This window comes from Haliotis asinina, chromosome 1 (genome assembly GCF_037392515.1).
Source record: "Haliotis asinina isolate JCU_RB_2024 chromosome 1, JCU_Hal_asi_v2, whole genome shotgun sequence".
In the NCBI taxonomy this organism is placed as follows: Eukaryota; Metazoa; Mollusca; class Gastropoda; order Lepetellida; family Haliotidae; genus Haliotis; species Haliotis asinina.
In genome coordinates, this window is record NC_090280.1 from 76739413 (window position 1) to 76767252 (window position 27840).

A 27840-nucleotide genomic window follows, 5' to 3' on the forward strand; every position below is an offset into this window, starting at 1 on the left:
AACAATCTACATTCATGTGCGTTTTCAACAAAATCTGAATTTCACATTATTACATGGCAGGTGGAATAAAATCTGGATTTCATTTTCACACTTTGGGTGTGATCACACTGGGAACATATTTGACTTTGGTGAAAATACGTCTGTCAGTTGAAGGATAATTTACAAAAGCTAGAACTATAAACTGTTTAACAAGGCAAAAATAATTGTTTGCAGTACTGACTGAACAGTGGCACCAAGTGTCTTTGATTGTTCTTGTACTCCCAGGAAATTCTTTAAGACACCATGACATATACACAGAGAAGTACTGGATGCTGAGAACGCAGATATCACTTACATTTATTTCCAGGATTTGTCTCCACAATGTTCTTCCATCACTGTGAGTTTGTATAGTCTTATGCTGTGTTCAGCAATATTCCAGCAATATCACTGTAATGGAACCTGGAAATGGGCTCTGTGCCATGCATTCATGTAGGGCAACGAACCTGGTCTTTGATATGAAAAACGACCACTATACCCCACCACCCTTAATCAACTTCGAATATGTATGTACATTTACAGCAAAGTAGCCTTTTCAACCAGTGACTCCAGCGAGGATCCAGATAGAGGGAAGTCAACGTGTGTTCTGCTTACACGGCATGAGTACCATAATCTCGTCCATGTCAATTATGCCCTCTACACACAGTCTCAAGGTCAGGTAAAGGAAGGTAAAAAGGGTATTGTGATGGGCAGGACTAATTTGACATAAAATGGTCTCACTTCAATAGGTTACTTCGAAGACATGAGTAACAACACCACAGAGCATCCATATTCATCGGTGTAGCCTCCACAAAGCCCTGATGTACTGATGGTGGTGAACAGGGAACACATACAAACATTCTTGCTGACACTTCAGAACACAAGGACCCTCATCCTACACCAATAACATAAGATGACTTTTTCTGAAGATAAATAAGAATTCACAAACTGCTGCATTAGGTTTCTGGCAACATAACTTTCTCCTTTTGTTCAGATGTGCAGATGTGGTAGCTATTGGATGAAATCCAAAATCTTGAGCAGGTGATGACCTGCCCACGATCTTAATGAAGATGCCTCTGGAATTACAACCCACTATCACGGAACCCTGGCCTTCTCTGTACAGCAATATCAGTGATGACTTGGTCATCCTTGAACCTCACACTTTGAATTTGGAATGTAAAAACTACAAGTTAAATGATGGGTATACGTGATGAAATCAATGCTGAAGAAATACATTCCCACAATATTGTCCCAGGAGACAAATAAAATCCCTACAGTTATGTCCTTTGTACAGACAGAAGCACCTGACAGTACTGTTAAAAATGAAGATGAATGAATCAGTCCCCTAACACATCCCTAGTCTTCTTTTGTTACAAGACAGAAATAAATAATTGACAGGAAAACACGTTTTGTCAGCTATGATGACTTACAATGCTGATGAACATGATGACTGCATTACAACTAAAACAATTATCCTTTCCCCAGATGATACAAGTATGTACTGAATGTATATACAAGTCAGAGTCACTCCTATACTCATAGCTGTAATTCTACAATGATCAAATAGTGACATGGGTGTCCAGAATGCCGTTTCCTGTAATTTAACAATAAAGAAGAAACTCTGAAAGTTGTAATGATAACCCAGTTTCTTTGGTAACCATCTTCCAAAAATAACTTGCGTTGTCATTTAAACTGTGATTTTCTAGTCTACTATTTCAGCTTCCACTTGACCAAGCCAGTAGTTCAAGGAGTATACAAAGTAGCATATCACAAGAATTAAAAAATTAAATCAGTGTTTCAGTATCCAATAGGGCACTAATTTAGAAAATCTAAACTTAAACTGGCATCATTAGAGAAGCAAGTGGGCTTCTCACAGTACTCATCCTTTCGCAACAGCTGCATCACTTAAGCTTCACAACTAATAACATGTTTACAAGACAAAACAAGCATGCTTTATGAATATTGGTGTTAAATAAATAAATATATACACATGTCACCTTGTTAAGCGTGTGGTGGAAGTCATACCAAGATGAATCCCACCAAAGCTACTACCTATATATGACTGCTATTTACAAACATGTCACCCATGTACACTGACATTAAATGACCTTCTCAGGACTTACTGAAAGAATCAAGGGATCGTCTTTCGCTCTTTACATACACATTTACACACTGCCAACCAAGTTTCAAAATTGTTGTCATTGAAATTTGTGTCGGTGAATTTTAACTCAAACTCATTTTGTGAAAGTCTCATCATTGAAAGTGAGCATTGAAGTATCACGTTATGAGATTCTGTTGTGCATCTTCTTCACGGAAACCACAGCAGCAGGAGCAGTGTCATTTGTGCCGTATGGGATGATCTAAATGTCCACAACATCTGACAGTGTCTGGACAGCATCAGAGGCATTGGATGTTGTCGATGCTGTTGCTGCTAAGGTTGTGTTGGCTACCGTCTTCACCACCTCTCGGAGCTCATTGACTTCAGATTCGATGCTCCTATCATGGCAATGTGATATACATCAGTGACACACAAGGTTTGAGTGAAATGACAGTGAAATTAACAATGGTTATCACTCACAATATGCAGATAGATAACTGAGGCTCAGTAATGGACTATAATTGCAACCACACCACAAAATGTATGTGAGTAAGAATGAAACATTACATTGTGCAAACAAAACAGGCACTGATTAAAACTAGGATCAAGAGGGTTGAGACACACATGTGAGTATGTTGTTTACATGGCAGTTTTATTAGTCAGGAACTGCATCAGCTGCTTACATCTTGATCTAATACACAACAATAAGAAACAAACTTTCTTACTTTATATTGAATATCAACTTGTCTCCAGAACCCATCCATAATTGCTAATGCAAACTAGGTAAACTGATAGACCAATTATTCGATCAACTGCTCCAGCAATCAATATAATTCTTTATTTATGATTATGTCATCCATGTTGCATTGTGTGTGTGACTGTTTGTATCCGCCCTGACCTCCCTCAGATTTCTTAGGCCAGCCCTCTTTGTTTAAGATGGATACCCCATAAAAAAAAATATTCTGGCTCTAAGTTGACCAGCGCTTGTTTTACCTCCTAATACCAGGTAGGGTAACTGCAAGTACAATGTCTTAACCTCTTTGAGCATTCTGTGATCAGAGATTGAATCACTGACCTGTCACAGCTCCCATACAGCTTTATGACTTTCTTGTTTGTTCTTTAACACTGCACTCAGCAATATTCCAGCTATATAGCAACTCAGTGAGCCTGACAACCAGATCCCTTCACAACAAGCATGGGATGATGAAGACCAAATCTAGCGCAGATCTATACCATACAAACATTCATGGATGAAGTGTAATCTGGTTGGAACACAAATGGTAAAATAGTGTCTCCAAATCATTTAAAAATGAAATCTCTGATGTGTAATTGAAGAAGCACATACCTCCAGCTCATGTTTGAGGAGTGGACAGTGGTGGTGTGGACGTCCATCTGCTTCTGGAGTCCGGAGATCTCGGACCTCAGTGAGCTCAGGCAGGTTTGAAGATTGTCCAGGGGTCTGTACAAGGGAGACAACTCCATACATACACACCTCACAAGAAATTGTACTTATAACCAGTATTATTATTAACCAGTATTATTAAAAGATTGCTATTCACACAATGAATGACAATTGCTATTCACAATTAGTAAACGATACTGCAATCTTTCTTTGAAAGATTCCAACCACACTGGAAATACTAGTACTATGCTGGAGAGTATACAGACATTTTCTGTCTCTACTAGCGTGCATATGGATATATTGTGGGTATGCTGCAGTGTATGGAAATTCTGCCCACACTGGAGTTTATACTCCAGTACAGACAGAAAATATCTCTACATTCTTCATTTAAATTGAGCAGAGAAAGAGTAACAGGTTTTATGTTGGAATATAAGACCTGTAATGAAATTGTGTTGTTGGTTTTTGCATAACACCACACTCAGCAATATTTCAGCTATATGACAGCTGGCTTTAATTGAGTTGGACCAGACAATCAGGTAATCAACATCATGAGCATTGATATATGACATGAGTCTGACCACAAGATCACGTTAGTCACCTCCTTAAAACAAGCATGGGCTGCTGAAGAACAGTGAAGTTACTTACTTGCTTTCTAGGGCCTTCACAGAAGTGTCCTGTAGGAGTCTCTCAACGGCCTCCAGGTCAAATGATGGGGCTGGGAGTGGGGTAGAGGTGTCAAAGTTGACCTGTGTTCCCTTGTCCTCACCGCTGGATGTGACCAGCCCATCACCTGCCGCCATCTGAAGCTCTTTCTTCTTGGAGATGATCTTCTTTGCAAGCTGCAGATTTGTAGTTACCACAATTATGTGTGCCAGTATACCTCAAGATCTTCACATGACACAAATGACTCCAATCATAGGCATCAAAATGAGTGAAAAGGCAATCACCATTCTCTTATACAGACATAAAACGGCAAAGAACAAAAGCCTGGGTTCTTGGGGGTCTTTTACTGCAGATTTACATTGATTTCAAATGCTTTCAAAATGAAAGAAACCTGTAGATCCGCAGAAAATTAGTATGTCTGGTCATACCACTAGCTTCACAAATCATTGGTAAGTAGTGAGTGAGTTTAGTTTTACGCAGCACTTAGCAATATTCCAGCTATATGGAGGCAGTTTGTAAATAAGTGAGTCTGGACCAGACAATCCAGTAATCAACAGTGAGCATCAATCTTTGCAATTGGGAATCAATGACATGTCAACCACGTCAGAGAACCAGACAACCTGATCCTGTTAGCCACCTCTTATGGCAGGCATGGGGAAGTAAAAAATAATACATACGTCATTTAAAATAACATAATACCAATTGAACATGTATCTTACAAACTTCAAAACAGAATGAAGCATGGTGAATCACTACATGAAATAAAAAACACATATTTGAAGTTGAACTTTCATTTCAATTTTATGGATATGGTTAAACTACCACCAACAATGTTTTGGACAAATATCCTGAATCAAACAAAAAGAATATGAACTGCTCCCCAACCTTGTGGTGCTGCACTGATGACTTGAGGGCACTCCGTAGCTCTGTGACTCTGGTCTTCTGAGTCAGCTTGTCCTTCCTAATGGCTGCCATCTCAGCTTTCAGAGTATCAATCTCCTCTTGTTTTTCCTGTAAGTGATGGCATGTATGAGGCTTGGACATTTCACACCATGGTCAGCAATGGTCCAAGTCTTTTACAAAAACAGTATTGGCATTGGATCCAGATCCCTATGATCGTTCAGAAAATGACAAACTGATCCGTAAAATCATCCCTTACATCAGTAGATGAGATGGTTAATACCATAATACCAAAGCTACTTTAAGGTTGTCTGTAAATAATGAAGTCTGAGCAACACATTGGTTATTGACATCATGAGTATTGGGCGAGATGCATCATGCAGGTCTGCCAGCCTGATGATCAGATCCCATCATTTGCCTCTTTATATGACAAGCTGTTGAAGACCAACTGGAGTCTACATCTTCCAGTGTTAGTTTGGGACACAGGCAATATTGGGACGGTGCTTCCTGTACATGCTGAACATCTATCAGCATCCTGCTCTCATGACATTTTACCATGATGCCATCACCTTAAAGTTTCCTAGATAACAGAAAAGTGAAGTTAGAGCTGTGTGTACTGACCTGTAGGGTTTTCCTCATGCTTTCCAGCTCGGTGTGCTGCCGGAGCTCTGCCAGTCGAAGCTGTTCCTGCAGCTGGTCCACCTCCACTGACTTCTGTTGCAGCTGCCACTGTAAGGACTGCAACGCAGCATACATCATCTCATGGCATCATGCATAGCACATAATATACATTATTTTCTGATTTTGCATTAATGCATTGAATGAGTACTCATTTGTAAGTACTCATTTGTACAAAACATTTTAACCACCCACACTTGTATCGTTAACCAACTGTTACACTTGATGTCTGTTCTGGAACTCCAGTAACCACTTGATTCTATTCCTATCTGAACTTTGCTACACAACAGCCAAACCTAGTGCTTCTTCCACCTGGACCTCCTCAACCACACGTAAATCTACTACTCCCTGAACGTCTCCTACCTGAATCTGCTCCATGATGAGGGGGTTGCGGGCGATGTTGTCTGCAAGATCCCGCCGCACCCTCTCCAGCTCCTGCTCCAAACCCTTGTTGTGTGACGAGAGGCTGGTCACTTGAGCCTGGTGGCTCAACACGGTCTGTCTGCTTGAATCCAGGTCAGCCTGTAGCTGGTTCAGTGTTGCATCTCTTGTCTGCACATCCTGTCGCAACTGCTCCAGGTCCTGCTTTGAAGCATCTGCCTGTTTCTTCAGACGTTTGTTCTCTGATATCTTTGTCCCAATCTGTGGTAAAGAACAGCTTTTAAACTGTAGGTTTACAAATATTATTTAACAAACTATATCCATGTCCCTATGCCATCATGTTTACTAAGGCTGCGTACCTCAACCAGCCTGTTTCGTAGGATTCCCCTACCTTTCGGCTTCCTGGGATCCCTCTTTACATGAGCTTTGTAGGATCCCTTTACCCACTGGCTTCCTAGGTAACCTCTACCCACTGGCTTTCTATGATCTGTCTACCTATTGGTAAGGACCCTACCCACCTGCCTGCTTCCTAAGATCCCTGTACCCACCAACTTTGTGAGGTCCTGTACCCTCTACATTAATGCTTCACAATGTCAGCAACCCTAGCTTCTTGATGCCTGTCAACCCACCTGCTTCCTGAGGTCCCTCTGACCATCCTTCTCTTTCTGCAGGAGGTCCTCGAGACCCTGGATCCGGCGAAGGTAGTCTTGCTGGATGTTGTCCTGTCCTGCCATGGCATCAGTCAGCTGGGCATGGATCTCCACCAGGGAGGACTCCCTTCGTGCCAGAGCCTCCTCCAGCTGCGACACATGCTGCTTCAAGGAGCTGTTGTTCTGCACCAAACCTGTAACAAACCCATCCACTTACACAGGGCTTGAGACATACCTTTTTCAGCTTGGAATTCCCACAACTGTAAACTTTGATTTCCTAAATAAGTAACCCAGTTAAATCTCCTTATTAGTGTTATATACTCTTAAAAAAAGTAGGGGATAATGAGAGAGTGAAAGTGTTTAGTTTTACGTTGTGATCAGCAATATTCCAGCTATATGGCGGCAGTCTGTAAATAATCAAGTCTGACCAGACAAACCAGGGGATAATGAAGTTTCAATCTGGATAGGAAATGTAAACGTTAGCAAATGTTTCAAGGACAGACATCTTATGAATGCACCACCATTTCCTTTTATTACCACCCCTAAACACAATGCATGATATGTATGTGCACAACGCAGTAGCCCCATACACGTGCATGAGATCCTGTGATTTTGACGTTTTTTCAAGAAGGTTGAGAAATCACTTAGAACATTAATTTTGACACTCATCTTGCATCACACATTTGTTAGTGTTTGTTTCTAGTTGTTTGTTTTAAAATACAAATCGTACACATGCAAATGACATGCCATACACCAATCATCTTTCAACAGCGACTACATACAAATAACTATGGTTGTAAGGAAGTGCAAATGGTGATTAACACTCAAAACATTCAATAATATCGTATCAACACTGATTGACTCCGATAAATCTGCTAAATATTTTTTATCGTGAATAAAAAAAAAAGATGATCCCCTACTTTTTTTAAAGAGTATACTTCAAAGTCTAAAAATGAAAAAAGAAAACAAATAAGTCCCACATCCGCTTACGACAATAACAGGAAACAATTAAACATGATATGCCATGTGACAACCTATGTACCATCCCTCCACGAACCTGCCAATCTCCCTCGCTCCTTCTCCAGCTCCAAGGACAACTGCTGATTCAGCTCATCTGTCTTCTCCCTCTCACTTTCTTCCTCTCTCGCCTGCTGTAGAGCTGCATCAAGAGCAGACAACTCTTCCCTCAGTGTGGCTACTTCTGTTTCTTTGGCATGTTGTAGAGCAATAAGTTGATTGTGAAGTTCTTGTTGTGATAAACGGGATGTTGACAACTCAGTGGCCAGAGTCTGGTTTGAAAAAAATCAATGTTCAAGTTTCATGTGAGGCTACCACAACTACACCAAAAACAATCTATGTTTGTTGATGTCAGCTGGTATATACGATATTTCCTGATATTCCTCTCCTACTACTTCCAGAGATTCCACATACGTGACTTTTGAGTTTCCTTTCCTACTGTTTCCAACCTGGACATCCCCCTCAATGAGCTCCTCCCTATCTGTTTACTGAGTCCCCATCTGCTTTCTGAGATCCCCCATTATCAATTTCCTGTGGTCCCCCTAACATGTATCCAAAGATTTGCCCGAAATTTGCATCCACATTTCTCCTTACCCCATCCACTATCTGCTTCCAGAGAATCCCCAAAAGGAATAACTGAAATTCACCTGAATATCAAGACACACCACTAACCTTGAACAATGATTGCATATGTTTAAGACATCTTTTAGAAAAAGTACCCCCACGATATCCATGAAGCATCGCCTACCTGTAGCTCTGTCCTCATCTGATCCTGCTGTTCAATGGAGCTGATCTCAAACTGTCTCTGCATCATTTCCAGCTCTGTCTGCACCTTCTCCTTCTCAGCCATCACCTCTCGCAGCCGGGAACTCAGAGTTTCAACGTTGTCCTCAAATGCTTTCTGTCTACTCATCAACTCTTCCTTCAGAGAGCTAAGATCATTACTGAGCTGTTCACTGTGCTCTTTATGTTTCTGTTTCTCATGTTCTCTCCTTTGCTCTGATTCTGCTAACTTGCCCTTCACAGCCTGGTTCTCCCTGGATAATTCCTCATATCTCTCATCTGACACAGTACTAGCAGTACTCTGTTGTATACTGACACTGTCCACTTTAATGGCGAGTTGTTGATCTGCTGCCTCTAGCCTTTGTTTGGTTTCTGAAAGCTCCATAATCAATGCATGTTTCTCTGTCTCACTAGCATCCTGAGTTGACATGACTGCAGCTAACTGTTCCCTCAACATTTTCACATCACTCTCCAAAGAGGTCTTTTGGATCTCTAATTGCTGTACCTGAGTTGACTTACCATTATAATCTGTATGCATTGATTCATAGCTACGGTTTTTGATATTGAGATCCTTCCTCATAGTCTCCAACTCCCTCTGAAGTTGAGACTTGTCTGAGTTCACTTTCTCCAACTCAGTCAGTTTCATATTGAGTTCACCCTTCATCATCTTGAAGCTCTTCTCAACCTTGTACATATCATTCTGAAGCTTCTCAAGGGCTTCATCCACCACTGTCTTCTCCTCCTTCACAGCCTGATATAAGATTTCTGCTGAAGCCTTCCCTTCCCTCAACTGAAGGATCTCCTTGTCCTTCTGTGTGATCTCAGCCTGGAAGGCCTTCAGTTGTGCCTCAACCTCAATCAGCTTCTGATTCACATCCTCAAGCTCCTTCTCCTTCTCCATCAGAGTTTCCTGGGAGAGAGTCATCTTCTTCATCAACTCCATCTGTTCATTCTCCATATCAAATATCTGCCCATGCCTCTTCTTGAGGTCTTCCTGAGCCTTGTCCAGTCTGGCTTGTAGGTCATTGTTAATTTGCATGAGGAGATTCAGTCTGGACCTTTCATCTTCCGCTGTGGTAATCTGTGTATTGAATGTATCTTCAATCATTGCCCTTTCCCTCTGAATCTCCTGAAAGGCTGCCTCACGCTCCATCATATCAGATTCAATTGTTTCAAGATGCTTTGCCAGCATCTCTTTCTGCTTCAGAGCTCTGTGTTGAGCTTCAGTTAGCTGCACCCTTAGCTTAGCATTGTCTGTTTTCAGCCGCTCAACAATGGTGCCCTGACTGACACTCTGGGCTTGAAGGATGGTCAACTCCTTCTGGAGTTGTGACCTGACATCATGCGCCAACTGTAACTGCTGCTGGTACCATTCCTTTGTCTTCACAAGAGACACAAGATCACTTTTGGCAGATCTTGTCTCATTTTCTAACTCATTTTTAGACTGTAGTCCATTTTGCACTTCAACATAGAGCTCAGCTACCTTGTTCTTAAGAGCCTGTATTGCTACTTCTTTAGACATGATATCATCTCTCAGGTCTTTCATCCTGAGCTGCAGCTTGTCATGAGCCTCCTGGGTCATTTGAAGCTCTTCGTGAGAGATTTTACTTTCTTCAGTTTTCTCCTCTAGGAGTTTCTGAATCTCTCTTGCTGATTGTTCCAAAGTTTCTCGTGATTTCTTCAGCATGTCAACCTCATGTCTAAGTGACTCTTTTTCTGGATCATGTTCTCCACCTTTGTGAGACAGAATCTTGAGTCTGAGTGAGGCCAGCTGGGCCTGTAACTCAGCTCTCTCTTGGAGTGTGGACTGCGCCTCCTGTGTTAGCACCTCCAGCTGTCCTTCTAGCTTGGCTTTCTCTCTCAGAGCCTCATCCAACTGCTTCTTCATAGCTGGACTTGCATCACTGTACTTGCTGGTCTTCACAGGACGTTGAAGCAGTGAGCTAGTGTTGTACACAACCGGCTCTGTTTTGGGAAACAAGGGACCAATTTGTGGAACAAATATTTGTGGCTTGTTTGCTGGAATTGCATAAGGTGTAGATGTAAGCGGATGCTGCAAAAGGGAACTAACATCCATGTCCACTCCTGAATCTGAGGATGTGACTTTGGCTTGTTGGGCAGGACTTTTTGCATTATGTACAGGTTTAAAAGAGGTTTCCTTTACAGGAGGCGAGTGTCTATGTTGCACAAACTGACTCATATCCACTGATTTAACAGGAGGCAAAGACTTCAAGAAGTTGTCCGTTTCAGATTGGTTATATTTCTCCAACTCCTGCTCACTGGAGATACTGGACACACTCCTGGTATCGTCTGTCCTGTCACTCACACTTCCTGAACCATTCACAGGCCCATCCTGCAGGCTGTCCTCGGACACCTTCCTCTGCTTATCAGACTTCTTCTTGTCACCCTTAGGTCCTACCTTTACTCCCTTGGAGTCCTTGCCCCCGAACCAACCTGATTTCTCTTTGGTAGTGGTCCGTGTCAGGGATCCTGCAGGGATACGGATCAGTTCTTTAGTCTCAGCAGTATCTGCACTCTTTGTAGATTCCCTACTAACACTGTGCGGGGTGTCAGTAGTATCATGTTTCATCACTTCAGCTGTTGGTGACTGAGGAGACAAAGTTGGACTTGGCACCTAAAACATAAGGAAAAGGTTGAAGCATAAGGAACTTCAAACTGCAATGGTATTTCTCATGTATGGTCAAGCACAGTTTTAGAGCAACTGACCCTGGGCCTACATATTCTGGTACCATTGTTTTAACTGCTTCTGGTTACTGCATACAAAGGAAGCTGAATAAACCGGCACTCACTGGGAAAGAAGAAATAATCCATTTTAGACAATGTGCCGGATTATGGAGCTGATGATATATGAACCAGTCACGGATGGAACTGAGATTATATGCCAGTGTAGACAACTTGCCAGATTGGACGGATGCTGTTTATGAAAGCTTCTACAGTACATGATTCTCTAACCATATGGGCTTACCATACCATATGTTTTACAAGGGTTTCAGTGCTGTAGAGGCTGTGCTAAACTTACCCTATAAGCAATTTTGGCAGTTTTAAGGGATGACCACTCACTCTGAGAGAGTATGGTTTTACACATTTAGCAAAACTGCAGCAATGGCAAAGTGGGGCATCAAACCCAAGATAAGTGAACCCTTTAACAATAAAGTAACTGAGATGGACTTGGTATTTGATAGCATTCCAGTTATATCACTACATGTCAGGTGAATGTGAGAAGAAAGTCAGTGCATGTCTTGAATCTGGTCAGCACAACCTAATCGTCTTGCTCAAGTCTTTGGTAACAAGGTTAGTAAACATGCAAAAGTTCTCACCTGTGAATAATCATGTGTAGCACCTGGACTTGGAAGATTTGTGTTTGCTGCTTCAGGAAAAACTGGAGTTGTCCCCCCTGGAGTTTGTGTGGTAGGAGTTGTCCCCCTTGGGGTTTGTGTGGTGGGAGTTGTGGCTCCTGGAATTACAGGAGTTGTTCCCCTTGATGTGTCTAGCGCAGGAGTTGTGGTCCCTGATCCATCAGAGGCTTTGAGTTTCTTCTCGGCCTCAGCAACAATCTGAGCAACAACATCTGGTGATGCTGGAGTGATGTCTTTGTTACCTGAATATGACAGCAACAAAAGTAATTTGGTAGTTTTGTTTACTGTCTATTGCATATTCAGTAATATTCCAGGTATATGGCGGTGGTCAGCAAACAATTGAGTCTGGACCAGACAATCCACTCATTAACCGCAACACGATCACTTGAGTCAACCAAGTCGGTGAGTCTGACCACCTGATCCCGCTAGTCCTGACTTATGAGAAGTCTGGGTTACTGAAGATCAATTCTAACATGGATGTTCATGGGCAATAACAACAGTGATATCCCAAAGTGACTTACACAAACTAAGAACAATGTTCTTTCATACAACTCTTCTCCATTCTTATTGTGTAAAGTCAATATTATTCAAAAAGGTAAGAAACTGTTCATATTCAGTTTTCTTCTTCTTCACCTTTATATTCTAAATTATCAAGGAGTGTTTTACAGATAAGTGAAGTTAAGCTGTAATGCTATATAATATCATTATTGTGGAAGGAGCGTCTGAACTGTAGCAGAACTTTGGCAGGTCATGGTGCACTATTTGGACTAATCTAGAGGTCCATACAACTTATCCAAAATGCTGTGATACCTCAATTCACCTATAACAGATCACTGTACTTGATTCAGACAGATCAAGGCTAAGGTAATCTTCTCATCCATCACACTGATGAATAAGACTCACCTATGACAGACCACTGTAATCGCAGAGCTTCTGCAACGGTCTCAAAAGAACTGTTTTCCTCCCCCTCAGGGGCTGGTTGTTTGTTTGGAGGCGATGATGTGGTCTCAGATGGCATGGTGGTGACAGCAGTTGACGTGGAGTTGATAACTGTGGTTCTCCCCACAAACTTCCGTTTCTTCTTGGAGACGTGCTGGCTGACAGCTGCAGTGTTAGCAGTAACCTACAGCAAGGCAGAGGAGGGATACAGTCTCTTACATTGTGAAATGTTCATAGAATATAAACAAGTGTTGAATCCATGAGACTCACACAGAGGAGGGATACAGTCTCTTACATTGTGAAATGTTCATAGAATATAAACAAGTGTTGAATCCATGAGACTCACACAGAGGAGGGATACAGTCTCTTACATTGTGAAATGTTCATAGAATATAAACGTGTTGAATCCATGAGACTCACACAGAGGAGGGATACAGTCTCTTACATTGTGAAATGTTCATAGAATATAAACAAGTGTTGAATCCATGAGACTCACACAGAGGAGGGATACAGTCTCTTACATTGTGAAATGTTCATAGAATATAAACAAGTGTTGAATCCATGAGACTCACACAGAGGAGGGATACAGTCTCTTACATTGTGAAATGTTCATAGAATATAAACGTGTTGAATCCATGAGACTCACACAGAGGAGGGATACAGTCTCTTACATTGTGAAATGTTCATAGAATATAAATGTGTTGAATCCATGAGACTCACACAGAGGAGGGATACAGTCTCTTACATTGTGAAATGTTCATAGAATATAAACAAGTGTTGAATCCATGAGACTCACACAGAGGAGGGATACAGTCTCTTACATTGTGAAATGTTCATAGAATATAAACAAGTGTTGAATCCATGAGACTCACACAGAGGAGGGATACAGTCTCTTACATTGTGAAATGTTCATAGAATATAAACGTGTTGAATCCATGAGACTCACACAGAGGAGGGATACAGTCTCTTACATTGTGAAATGTTCATAGAATATAAACGTGTTGAATCCATGAGACTCACACAGAGGAGGGATACAGTCTCTTACATTGTGAAATGTTCATAGAATATAAACGTGTTGAATCCATGAGACTCACACAGAGGAGGGATACAGTCTCTTACATTGTGAAATGTTCATAGAATATAAACAAGTGTTGAATCCATGAGACTCACACAGAGGAGGGATACAGTCTCTTACATTGTGAAATGTTCATAGAATATAAACGTGTTGAATCCATGAGACTCACTGTCAGAACATGATACTGGGACTTATCTTGGAGTGAGTGGGTGGGTGAGTGAGTGGTTGAGTGAGTTGTACTCATGTGGGGAACTGAACCTGGGTCTTAGATGTTCAAACACTTTAACCACTGGGCTATCCCTCCTTGCCTCCTACTTATGATTACAGATGAAAAGTTGGATAAAAGAATAAAATATTGTGAAAAAAACTATTTGTTTTCACATTCTTATGTTATAAATTTGGACAAATCGATAATTTTTACAGCCATTTGTTGTAGACGGGCCAAACATCAGTCTGTAAGCAAAGTTTAGACGAATGCCTGTAATAACATACAATTTCCACAGACCAGTATCCACAAAGCATCCTTGGAGCTTCAAAAGTTACATTTATGAAAAGTTCACAGGGTTCACAGAAACTCACAGATTGCAACTGATGAATCAAAGTCCCTGGCTAGAAGTCTTTGGAAGTCAAGATGTGCTTGTCTCTCAATGTAGGTGAAACAAATATTATTGTGTAAGGTAAGACGAACCTGTGACAGGTACGCTATGTCTGCTGTGGCTGTGTGGGGCACACAGTGCCCATTCTGAGAGTCGGTGAGTTTGATGAAGCTGTCGTCGGGGTTGATGAGGTATCGCTGGTGTGGTGGACTGCTTGAAGAGTCAGACCACACTGGGTCAACTTGATGCACAACAGGCTGAGGTGTGTATGTCTGGTAGAAGCTTGCTGAAACACAAACAACAGAAAATACCAGCTGTCTGCAATTCCCTCAAGACTGGATGTCAAAGGCAAATGTGTATTGATGTCACCATGTTTATGATGAAGTTCAAAAGAAGCTTCCCTAACTGCAACTGCTTCAGGACCCAGATCCAGATGCTCACAGACAAGCACCCTTGTAGTCATTCCAAACTCATAAAAGAACACACTTTATCCAGCCTCTATGATTAGTTGGCAGCACATCTGTCCATGCCCAATGTGTGCGGGTATTTTGGGAGGACAGTCTTCTACCAAGGCTGGACCAACTCTTTGAAACAATCTTAGAAAAGTCATATTCAATAAGTGTGTGAAAATTTTGCCCACAGCTACATGGCAGAGCTCTTCCTCTTCGGTAACCATTCCAAGGTTTGCACCAAACCATGTGATAGAAATAAACACATCCTAACCTCATGAACCTAATGAGTGAAAACATGTTATCTTGGTTAAGTTTTAGTAACCTTTGTCCTTTGGCCTCCGCTTCTTTATGGGTCTCACCACATATAACCACGAATCATAATATACAGTTACGAATTCAAAATTCAGAAACACACTTGCAAACAATCTGTTTATCAAATTTTCTAAGTCTGTTGTAGACTTTCTTCCACATTTCAGTCTTGGAAACAACTGACCATGTGGCCATCTCTTTATGGTGTATTCATATATTCCATCAATGTCACATAGGGAACACCAAAAACGGATATCAATCATTGTAACCTTGTGTGGAATCCAACCTGGACCTTCAGCCTGATTAGCAAACATTTCATCCACTAGGCTACCCCACCCCTGCATTATTGATATAAACATATGAATGCAATTGTGAGATAACTGACAATGAACCTCTACAGCAAACATTCGTATAAGTGTGTAACATTTAACACTTGATAAAAATCAGTATTAATAACTTAATACACCAAGCATTACAAAATGATCTTGTGATACAAATGAGGAAAGGAATGATCCCCAATTTACCAGTGTACCAGTACTGTTACATTGTTTCAGCTGCCAGGTTGGCAAATGTGGTAATAAATCAAATCCTCATTTCCTTTTCAAATGTAAATTCCTCCCATATTACACAATTTGTTGCAGTCACCAATATTACCATGGTTACAATCTATCTCAAGAACTTCCACTAATCATCATCATCATCATCATCATCATCATCATCATCATCATATTGATTTTTTCCTCATAAAGAGAGGTTATAACTGATCTTCTGGACACAGCAAGCCAGTGAAACATTTGCATAGATCTACAGCGCATGACAGTTATACTCAGTAGATAATATTGGTGCCATTATCTTGATTGTTCAAGCCCAGTGGGAGGACTAGAGGATGGCTGCATATTGCACATCATGAATGTATTACCAGTCTATGAAATAGCGTCTGGCAGGCAGCATGCCGCTTGCTAGTAACATGGCAGGCTTAAAACTTTATTTTGAAGGCGGCCCTGTGTGCCAATACATTTTCCAAGGGTATATATGTGGCCATGTCACTGACTACAGGAAATATTTCGATAATGATTTACAATTGTGGTAACTAGATGATGTTTGCATAGTTCATGATCGATCAACTTCCACTGATCAACCTGCCTATTTACCCAACACTAAACATGCTAAATGTGACTGGCTTTCTTTCAGCCAATGAATAATGTCATTCTTTTCTGATGGTAGTGACACTAAATGAATTAACAGTGACCACAAAGTCATGGTTTTAAGTTTAAGTTTAACTCACTTCAAGTAATTCATTAATTACTTTCTTTTAACACCATGTGTCAATTTCCTATATTCAATGTCCTTTTTGTAAACACAAATGAAAAAAAAACAATGCAGATAAAATTTTGCATCCTGAGGGACGTAAATAAAATATCATTCATTGTGGCACACACTTTTGACAAGAAATAAAGCAATATATGCACTTCACCTTTTTGTTACTCTCACAGGGTTGGTAGGGTAGGCTAGTGGTACAAGTGCTTACTAGTTCTGTCAAAGATCGGAGTTCAATTCCAAATGTTGGTACAAAGAGTAAATCCATTTCTCTGGTTCACTACTGTGATATTGCTGGATCTTACTGTGATATTGCTGGAATCTTACTGTGATATTGCTGGAATACACTAAAAGCGGTGAAAAACCATATCACACACTCATTTGTTTACAGGACCTTCTTATTCATGCAAGTTTGGTAAGGACCCTTGAGACTAATCACTGAGGTCATCTTGACACTAGTTTTGCAGGTCATGGCCAAACCCCAATATGCAGCCTCAAGGACTTCACCAGCACTAGATACTCCATGATGATGAAGCCAGCTACTATAGTTTCCAGGGCAATGATAAGCACACATGCAGCTGATATTTGTGAAAGCTATCAAATAGCCAGATGGGGCAGCTAACTAACAATAAAAACAGATTCACACATTGGTTGTTTTCAGGCACAGCTCTTGACAATTCTAGATAAGCTGTGCACACACAAACATGGACTCAACTACAGTGGAAAATACACAACAAGGGCTCTAAGTCTTGCTCATGAATGTAAATATTCATAACATTATTGTGAGCTATTGTGGCATGTTATACTCTTGGAGCAGCACATGCACAAAAAACATAAACACCTCAAATAGTATTTTACACATTGAAAGAATTATTTTAAAAAATTATCTATACCATGTGCAAAAGTACCAAAATGTCTGGAGTCAAAAGAGTAAAATTCTATTAAAGGCCCTAAACAAATGATCAGTAATACTAACATATAAGCAAACATTCTATGACTCAAAAAGATTACTGGTATCTGAAGAAGCCAATGCAAGCAAGTCCACACAAGATACAAGGGATTAGATAAAACTCTTGAAGTGAATGTCAAGTTTTCACCTCACACTGATGAGAGAGAGAGAGAGAGAGAGAGAGAGAGAGAGAGAGAGAGAGAGAGAGAGAGAGAGAGAGAGAGAAAGAGAGAGAGAGAGAGAGAGATCAATCTCACGCGGACATAAATGACATCAAAATGACATATTTACAGAGAATATGCACGACTCTATTCCAACATACTATGAGCACCTATTAAACAATCTTGTCCACTTTTTCAAGCAGCATGGACTAACAGTTACCATGGATACTTGTCAGTAGGTAGCATATTTTTTGATGAAATTGTTTCTTAAATTTATCGCACATGACTTTGCTCTATCTCACTACTAATGTAAGCTGCAATGTTTTTCACATGTCAAAACAGCTACAAAAAGAACATGGACATTTATGGCACATAAACTTTTCTGAAAGGAAGATAGGTGTGTGGAAGTGAAGCCTGGCTACAGAAACCCGAGTACATTTATTAGCTCACAGCATTCCTGTACAGATGTTAATGTATCGGTATCTACGAATTGTTGAACATTTCCATCTGTTGCCATGGTTTCAGCTTGTGCTGATATGCACAGGTGTTGCTGAACAATATGCAAAACAGACAGTAGAAACAAAATGTAAAATGCACACATTTGACTCAGACATGAAACATGAGAGATATCAAGTTTCTTACATCAGGCCAAACAGTTGGTTTGCTTAGCGTGTTCTGGTGCCTTATGCTCTGAATATCGATCCACAAAGCGTTTGCAACATTAAGACCAGTCTTTCAGCTAACACTGGTTATAGCCTTATATCAGTCCTTCTTCAACATAAAATTACTGTGCTAAAGATACATCTTTACAGATGTGTGTCTATGATAGCAAGATCCTCAACATTGAGGAAATCAAAAACAAGAATTGAATTTGGAAAAAATTATTAGCCTACATCTATCTATCATTTTTAGCTTAACATATGTAAATCCAATAAAAGTGCCTATACTGGCAGAGATTGGGAAAGAGAACTTTGACAATGGGCCATTTTCAGGATTATTAGCCATTTTATGAATTTGGAATGAGCCACAGCCCTTGCATCAATAGTAAAATTCAAAGTTTTAAAGGGCCATTTTTCATTCAAACGTGCAAAATGACCCATGGCCCCTGCCTTTCCCATTCCCAGTAGAACAGGCTTTCAGCAACCCATGCTTGCAAAACAAAGCGACTATGCTTGTCGTAAGAGGCGACTAACGGGATCGGGTGGTCAGGCTTGCTGACTTGGTTGAGACATGTCATCAGATCTATGCTCATGCTGTTGATCACTGGATTGTCTGGTCCAGACTCGAATATTTACAGACCGCCGCCATATAGCTGGAATATTGCTGAATGCAGCGTAAAACTAAACTCACTCACTCACTCCCATTCCCAGTACTGGGTATGACAGACCAAACCAACTTGAAACTGTACCTCCACACTTAAACAATATTTCTTTAAAACCATATACCTAATATTTACATATTTAAATCAGAGAGAATAAGATCATGATAATGCGTCATATGAGCAATTATTCAATGACTGGTCATAATTGTCTGGAATTTTATCATGTTAAAAAATTGCTACTAGCAGTGAACATGTTTTCATTGTGTTATTCCTGTTAACCATATTAAAAAATATCATTCCTTAATATAATGAATCAAATAACATGATTGATGTCTTCAGATAAAAGGAATGTTTGACAATGATTGAGCAGATTGAATAAACAAACTAATCAGATGGAGCTTTCATCCATCTGTTGAAATGATCAAGGTCAAATTATGATTATCATCTTTAACAGGGCTGGCGAGTGGCCTGGTAGATAAGGCTAAATAGAAAGGGTGAAATGTTTCTCAGGCATCGGTATGTCACTTTTATTTGCGCACGTAACAATTTTTATCGCCATTTATAAAAAAACAGTTTTGACTTGGCAGCATCCTGATTATCCATTTGTCCACTATCAAAATGGGCGTCTGTAAGTATGAGTGTGAGTGAATCTACTGCTCATAAACACGTGCTACACTTCCTATGCTGTATTTCTGAGAGGAAAGAATAAAAATGTGCCCCTCCCCCATCACTAATTTTTTTTTATCAAATTTTTTTTATAAAAGTCCTACTGCGCTTATCACTTTTGAACAAAATGTGCCTGAGAAACATTTAATTTCTTTATGCAGCCTAATACCAAGCTGTTTGATAACTGTTTGCTCCTTAAAACAACAACACGCCATTGGAGTAAGGACACGAGCCTCTGTGTCACTTGACCAGCCATATTTAAACTATTTGGCTCCTCTGTACTCACTGCTCTGATCCACATGTCATTCATACGTAGATTATGCTACAGCGATACAGACACCTTCATTGTGTCCATAAACAATTTTACACACATGCATCCTTTATAGTATTCATGTTATCAGCTGCAGTTACTTTCTGAATATATTTCCATATCATTTATAGATTCAACCAAAAGGCTTCATTATAGTTTACATATAAAGATATTTCAATAGGTTTTGGCTCATAAAACTATTAAAAGCTCATTCCAAACTTGTAATGACACTAAAGAATGCCTTACAAAAACTGACCATATTATGAAACGTTCCACAAAGTCAAAATATTGTCCATCTCAAGCAAAATCAATGACATCTTGAAAGAGGAGTATCACAGCACTGTAAGTTTCTGGAGCAGACTACTTACATCCAATGAATGAGTGAGTGAATTTAGTTTTACACCAATTTTATTACTATTAGCAATATTCTAGTAATATCACGACAAGGACACCAAAAACAGGCTTCACACATTGTACCCATGTGGGAATCGAACCTGATCTTCGGCATGATGAGCCGACGCTTCGACCACTAGTGGGTAAATAAGTTAAGTTTTATGCCAACTTCAGCATTTTTTTCCAGCAATATCAAGGTGGGGACACCAGAAATGCGCTTCACACGTTGTACCCATTGCGGACTTGAACCTGGGTCTTAAATGTGATGGGTGGACTCTTTCCCTACTCGGCTACCCCTTAAATCTAAGTGAGTGAGTTTAGTTTTGCTCCGCACCCAGCAATATTCCAGCTATATGGCAGTGGTCTGTAAGTAACCGAGTCTGGACCAGACAATCCAGTGATCAAGAGCATGAGCGTCGACCTGCACAGATGACATGTGTCAACCGAGTCAGCGAGTCTGACCACCCGATCCCGTTAGTTGCCTTTATGACAAGTATGGGTTGCTGAAGGTCTATTCTACCCCGGACCTTCACAGGTCCTTAAATGTTGTGATTGAGTATCATTATACGCCACTTGAGCAATATTCAAGTGTCTCTGCACATGTTAAAAAATTGCCATTAGCAGTAAACATGTTTTCATTGTGTTATTCCTGTTAACCATATTCAAAAATATCATTCCTTAATATAATGAAAAAAATAACATGATTGATGTCTTCAGATAAAAGGAATGCTTGACAATGATTGAGCAGATTGAATAAGAAAAACATCATAATCCTGGGAACTCTTGTGAGTTAAACAAGGAATGCCTCAACCTCATAGACCTAGGTTCTAATGCTGTTAGAAATCCAGAACCCCAAACCTAGGTTCTAATGCTGTTAGAAATCCAGAACCCCAAACCTAGGTTCTAATGCTGTTAGAAATCCAGAACCCCAAACCTAGGTTCTAATGCTGTTAGAAATCCAGAAACCCAAACCTAGGTTCTAATGCTGTTAGAAATCCAGAACCCAAGACCTACGTTCTAATGCTGTTAGAAATCCAGAACCCCAGACCTACGTTCTAATGCTGTTAGAAATCCAGAAACCCAGACCTACGTTCTAATGCTGTTAGAAATCCAGAAACCCAGACCCAGACCCAGGTTCTGATGCTTGTTGGTATTTGTTTGTGTCCTGTTCCAGATGTGTAACACGTCTGATAAACCCACAAATGCTGCTACTAATACTATTCTAATTAACAATGAACAAAACAATAACCACTTAACATGCAGAATGCAGAAGAGTGACAGTGTTCCCCCTAGGCACATTTAGGAGGGTGCAGCCCTTTGACTTTTGCGCCCTGCACTTTTTATTTTGCGCCTGCCCTTTTTCGCCTCAATCGTCAGTCGTTTACTATGACTAGTGTGTATTCTCCAGATTTGAAATGCTTTTTTAAAATTCTAATCTTAAAATACAAACTGAGAAGAGTAAAAACAAACTTCAGAGTTGAAATTATAAGACAATTTGACTTCTTATACATTTTGTTGTTTTTTCAATAATCCTCACCAACATGCCCTTTGAGGTTATGAAGTGCCCTTTTCCATGAATATACCCTGCCCTTCCTGAACCCTAGGGGAACACTATGTGACTATGGTAGGTGTTATCCTTCGAGAAATATTCCATCACTAGCACTGCAGGCAACACTAGAAATGATGTAACGAATGCACTCTTTAACCTCTAGTCTACCCCATCACTCTTCATTGTAGAGTTCATGTACATGATATGCCAGCATTCAATCACGAAAATAATCTTCAGCATAAAAAGACATGCATACAATTTGGAAAGCAAACACTTGGTAATTATGAGGTATACCTTAGGGGTTATGACATTATCCATGCCCTTTTGTTAGCAAGAAACTCAAATTTGATGGAATAGTGGTGACATATATTTTGGATTTTTAACAAATGATCAGATTTTCTTAAGCTTTAACGTACGTACCTTGGGTTCCTGGAGGCAGTAGTGGTGACGAAGTAGTTGTACTCGATGTTGTGCTGGTGTCTACTGTAGCAGCAGGTGGAGATTCGGCTGAAAAACTGGAGTCGTAGTTGATGACAGCATCGAAGGAGTTGAGCTGTGGTGCGTACTCAAACTGGTCCTGGTCAAATGTTATCTGCTGGAGAGTCAGTTTAAACGGCTCCATAGAGATGCTCTACATGCCATCATCACCTTTCACCACAGGCTGAAACAGAAGGGGCAGTCAGTTAGTGAGATTTTACATGCAGGTGTGTGATTATGCTTGTTTGCTGTTTAATGCTGTTGTCTTTAGCCTTTGTAAAGAGACTCTCAAACATCTCTGTGGTCAACTTTTGTTTCTTCATTTTTAGGAAGACTGTTGTCAGCAATATTCCAGCTATGTGACAGTGGTCTGTACGAAATAATTGATTCTGGACCTGACAATCCCATGATCAATAGAACAAGCATCAATCAATGAAACTGTGATTCGATGACATATGTCAGCCAATTCAGCAAGCCTGACCATCCGATCCAGTTAGCTGCCTGAGACTAGCTTGCTTCTTAGGACAAGCATGGATTGCTGAGGATTAATTCTAACCCAAATCTTATATGTGTGATTAAAGAAATAATGCACTTGCAAAATATAAACATAAATATCCTACTCCACAAGTCCAGACAGAAATGTTAGAAACAAAACTGTGCCAATCCTGAAACTACTGAATCTAACCATAGTGAATTGTGTATTTAGGCATGGTAACTTAATCAGGGAACTGGAAAATTGTTTATTACAGACTGTGGGCAGACACAGTGTTCACGAATAGTGTCTGACCCTCTGACAAATCTGGTGGATTTGCCAATGGTCAGACAGACGTCCCCAACCTGCTGGCCACAGTGTCTGATTGAATATATTAAAATGACTTTGTCTGCAGTTGTTATTTGTAGCACCTGACACTTGTTCAATTTTTTATAAATTTATGTTTATAATGTTTGTCATTATATAATGTTAATAATTTCAATGCCAATTATGAGAAATGTTAAATCTGAAATGTGTGTTGAATTTTGTTCCGAGGGTCCTGTGAATTTTCAGTGGGTCAGACAGTCATCTGAAACTTACAGGGACCAATGTCCTGTTACTTTGAAACACCATTTGTAAACACTGGCAGACAGCATACATGTTGTGAACTGCAGGGATTAATAAACTGGGGCACACATGTTGTTTAATTAAGAATACAGTTCACTCTACTGCCATGTATAATGTAAAAAAAGCACACTTTCGCCCTAAACGTTGACAGTTAAAGCATGAGGACACTGTTTACTCTGGCTGTATATTGTCAGATAAATTGGACTTCAACATGTTATGAACACTTATACAGATATCAGTATTGCAATATATTGTGAGTGTTTAATAGTGGGTGACACTTGTTGCACATGCAGATATTTCTCAACATACTAAGCCCCTAAAATCATATGTTATATGGTTCTGACAACAGTAACCTCAAAACCAAGATACTGATATTGCTGCGCAGTCAAGTGTTTTCATGGTTTGAGAGCAGCCCATCAAAACATGCTACATAAAAGATGTCCCCATTTGGAGTCGAGGACCTAGATTTTTTAAGCTCTTATCGCTAAGATAGTCATAAGTGACACATGTTAACATTAACTTATGATTTTCTTAGTGCTAAGACATTTATGAAAATCTAGACCGTGAGCACAGTCGTCTAAACATACCATACATACGTATGCTACTGAGATGAAAAGAAAATACATATCCAAGTACAGTGAGTGAGCGATTTATGCCACTTTCAGAAAAATTCCAGCAATATCACAGTGGGGGACATCACACATTGGATTCATACATTTTGCCCAGGCAGGGAATTGAACACTGGTCTTTGGTGTGACCAGCAAACACTTTAACCACTGGGTTACCCTACCGCCCTAAACAAATACCGAGCTGACAATGACACTGTCAATAGCTGGTTAGTACTGAAGCCATTCTGTATTGATGGCAGTGCATCACAGCTATAGTATAACGTAGAATCAGTTACACAATAGATAACACATGTAATTACTCTAAATTTAACCAGCAAATACAGGAAGCTGTTTAATACTATATCTTTTAATGACATTTATAAGGCGTTATACAGGAACAAGATTTTTATGGATAAATCTTCTTTCAATCTTTTACACACAACATTTGGGGTAATTTCAAATCCCTTCATCAGGTGTATCAACTATCATTTCACCTGATAAAGGGATCGGAAATGAAACCCAAACAATGTGTGTAAAAAATTAAAAAAAGATTTATCCATAAAAGATATTGGTCTGTGTAATACTGCCAAATATCAATACTTGCTTAAAAACCATTGTAATATATCATAATAAACATTCCAACCTTTCCAGTTGTAGTGCATCAAAATGATCGGTATAAGATATGTGACATTGATTGTCATATTAGTGTAACTTCCACTGTTAGACACTTTGAATATTTCGGCCATGTTACTATCATGGTATATCAGAAGAGGACTAGTGATACTGGGTTGCAATATATACACATAAAACATTATACTAGTGCATTTGGACTTTATATATAGCACAAGGAGCTGTCATTGCAGGAGAGAAACAAGTTTCAAGGACCAATTGTTCGCTCCTACCATGACACCTTCGGGGCATTCATAATTATAACGTCCAAATCACTGAAATGCACTTGTATGGGCTTTCCATTATGTCTTTTACAGAGACTGGGAAAGGCAGGGGCCAGGGGCCATTTTGCACACTGGAATAAAAAAATGGCCTATTAAAATTGGGAATTTTATGATTGATACAAGGGCTGTGGCCCATTCTAAATTCAGAAAATTGCTAATAACCCTGAAAATGGTTCATTGTCAACGTTCTCTTTCCCAATCCCTGCTTACATATGTTTTTGGCACAGACTGTTTAATCAAACTGTAAACATCACTACTGAAACTTCTGCATTGAGGTTACCATAGCCTGAGTGTCATAAAAGACGTATCATGCATTACTTGAGATCACATTCCTACATCTGACATTGTTAATCAAGTGCCAGCTTCTTGAAAGAAACAATACAGAATATCAGACATGAAACAATTTCTATTTCTTGACCAAAAACTTTCAAAGGTTTAATTCTGAACACTCTTTAGATCTTTCAAATAAGTTACTGAGTTACTCAGTTAGTGATGTTCAAGCACAAAGTCAGTATTCAAACACACTGGTGTTCCTCCATTCATCAGTAAGTCACTGTCAGTGATCAACCATGTTAGCAAGCTGACCACCTGATCCCATTAGTCGCCTTACAACAAGCATGGGGTGCGGAAGAAAACTTCTAACCTGGATCTTTATGTGTGTTACTGAAGAATCCCAATGTCATGGTGTGAAGCACATTCAGTGTAAACCTAACAGCTGTGCAATATGGAAACTGTGGCGAAATAAGGAATTTGTATAAGCTCTCTCTGTATTGCACAGCTGTATGGCTATCTTAAGATTTAATCATAGATGGGTACATAATAAACATCCCAATCCATTAGGTGGGATACGATTTGTTTGTGAATACTCTGCTTCCTTTACAAATGTTGATTTTCTGTCTTACTGCGGGTTAATCATGCTCCTGAATCATTAGTTTAAGAAAAATATCAAAAATGGGATATTGTTGGGGAGTATCTCACGATACTGTGCATGTTCTGCTTCTTGCCAATGTGGAAAATAAAGATAATACAAGTATGCTGGATGTTGAACAGTTTTGGTTATTATACATGGGCATAAACAGGAATAGAACTTGTGATGGAATGCATTGTACATATCGCAATATAGAGGTTGTAAATAAATGTATTGTATCATTGGGCATGTATCATAATACAATGCTGTATTGTAGATTCATTATCTGTTCAATACAGCTGGTAGATGATTACCTCTTTAAGGAAGAGTATGGTGTCTATGAACAGCTTCCCCCCACCCCCACTCCCCTTCCTAGAAATTTCTTACAGGTTACTTTTTGTGCATCAAAGTACTGACATAAGATTCTTTTAACGGTGATAGTGAACTCCACATTTACAAAAGTTAACCAAAGCCCTGACTCAACATGATATTATACAAACATCCATGTTTCAGTATCTATTACAATGAGATATCAACATGTGTGACCAAGATTTGCAGAAAAACACATAGGAAACTGACGGGAGGTTGGATTCAGTAAACGCAGAGACTACAGTGACATTTGAAACTTGGACTTTTCACTCTGGAAATATGATGATTCATGAATGATATGATTACACAGTTGTCAGTACAGGAAAGGTTAGGGACAAGTAATGATGACAAACAGTCACTTCAAGAGAATAAGGGTTTGTTTAAGTCATTTATTGTATGTATATTTGGTCTAGCATCAAGATGAAGATTTGTCAAATTATTTCAGTTTTTGAGTTGACATAGTAAAGATACCATGGATCATGTGGATATCTCAAAACAAAAACATGACAAAACATTGATGCTGGAAATATTTTACACTTGTGAACAATGCCATATAAACCAGCACATTATTCCAACACATTATCCCATCCACATGAGCAACACATGCTGCACAGTTCAACACCTTCGGCAAGGCTGAATATTGCAACAAAAAATGAATATAACATTATTCTGTATACTACGACACAGCTCGCTGTCCATTATAATCATTGACTCTTAAGTCTACTGATCAGTAATTGCCACCATTAGTACCACCGTTATGGTACTGTTAGGCCTGATCAGAAATACTAAGAAATACTCAGACTGAAAGAAGTGAAATGTCAGGGGACCTTTGGGCAACAATTAGGATATATTGTCGGACTATGGGTCACATATTTTCGGAGAGCAATGTTTACTCGCACTATCGCACAAAAACAAGGCTGGTTGTGTGAGTATCGAGACAATAACGAATGATCCGATAACCCATAACACGATGATATTGACAATACCGATTCTGTATCTGCCCTAGTTAATCAGCAATATGTGAAATGATCCTAATTAGTTTGTGCTTGACAATAGTCTGGGCTAGACAACAATAGCGCGTTCATGTAAATTCGCATAAGATCGTGACTGTTACGAGGTATTATAGGCCTACCAGGAAACAACATGTGCAGACCACATTCCGTCAACATTCACGAAATCAGAACAACTCCTAAGGCTCACTTCCACATTTCGGCTGTCAGTTGAAATCTCGTCTGCTACACTTTCAAAGTATCCGAATTCGGCTCATACAAAACCCCAGCTGTGCATCACTACCTCTCATACTCACCACGCCCCGTATACAAATCTCTCGGAAGTCCAACACATCAATTATTTGGGTTAATGCCCAACAATACTCGCCGGGTTTGCAAACAAATCCAAACTTCTCGCGAGCTCTCGCGATATCTAC

The 27840-nt window shown here is 39.8% G+C and overlaps 1 protein-coding gene across 1 annotated transcript; it reads right to left on the reverse strand.

Moving 5' to 3' along the window:
- Nucleotides 1–951: 951 nt before the first annotated feature.
- On the reverse strand, nt 952–27840 carry LOC137297324 (golgin subfamily A member 3-like). The gene is made up of 14 exons (XM_067829337.1): nt 27721–27840; nt 22422–22662; nt 14667–14860; nt 12868–13087; nt 11926–12206; nt 8553–11222; nt 7845–8076; nt 6767–6981; nt 6120–6398; nt 5700–5816; nt 5064–5189; nt 4161–4354; nt 3459–3572; nt 952–2511 (listed from the first exon to the last, which is right to left on the reverse strand). Exons 2-14 carry the CDS (start codon nt 22621–22623, stop codon nt 2376–2378), a joined length of 4980 nt encoding a protein of 1659 aa, XP_067685438.1. The 5' UTR covers nt 22624–22662; nt 27721–27840; the 3' UTR covers nt 952–2375.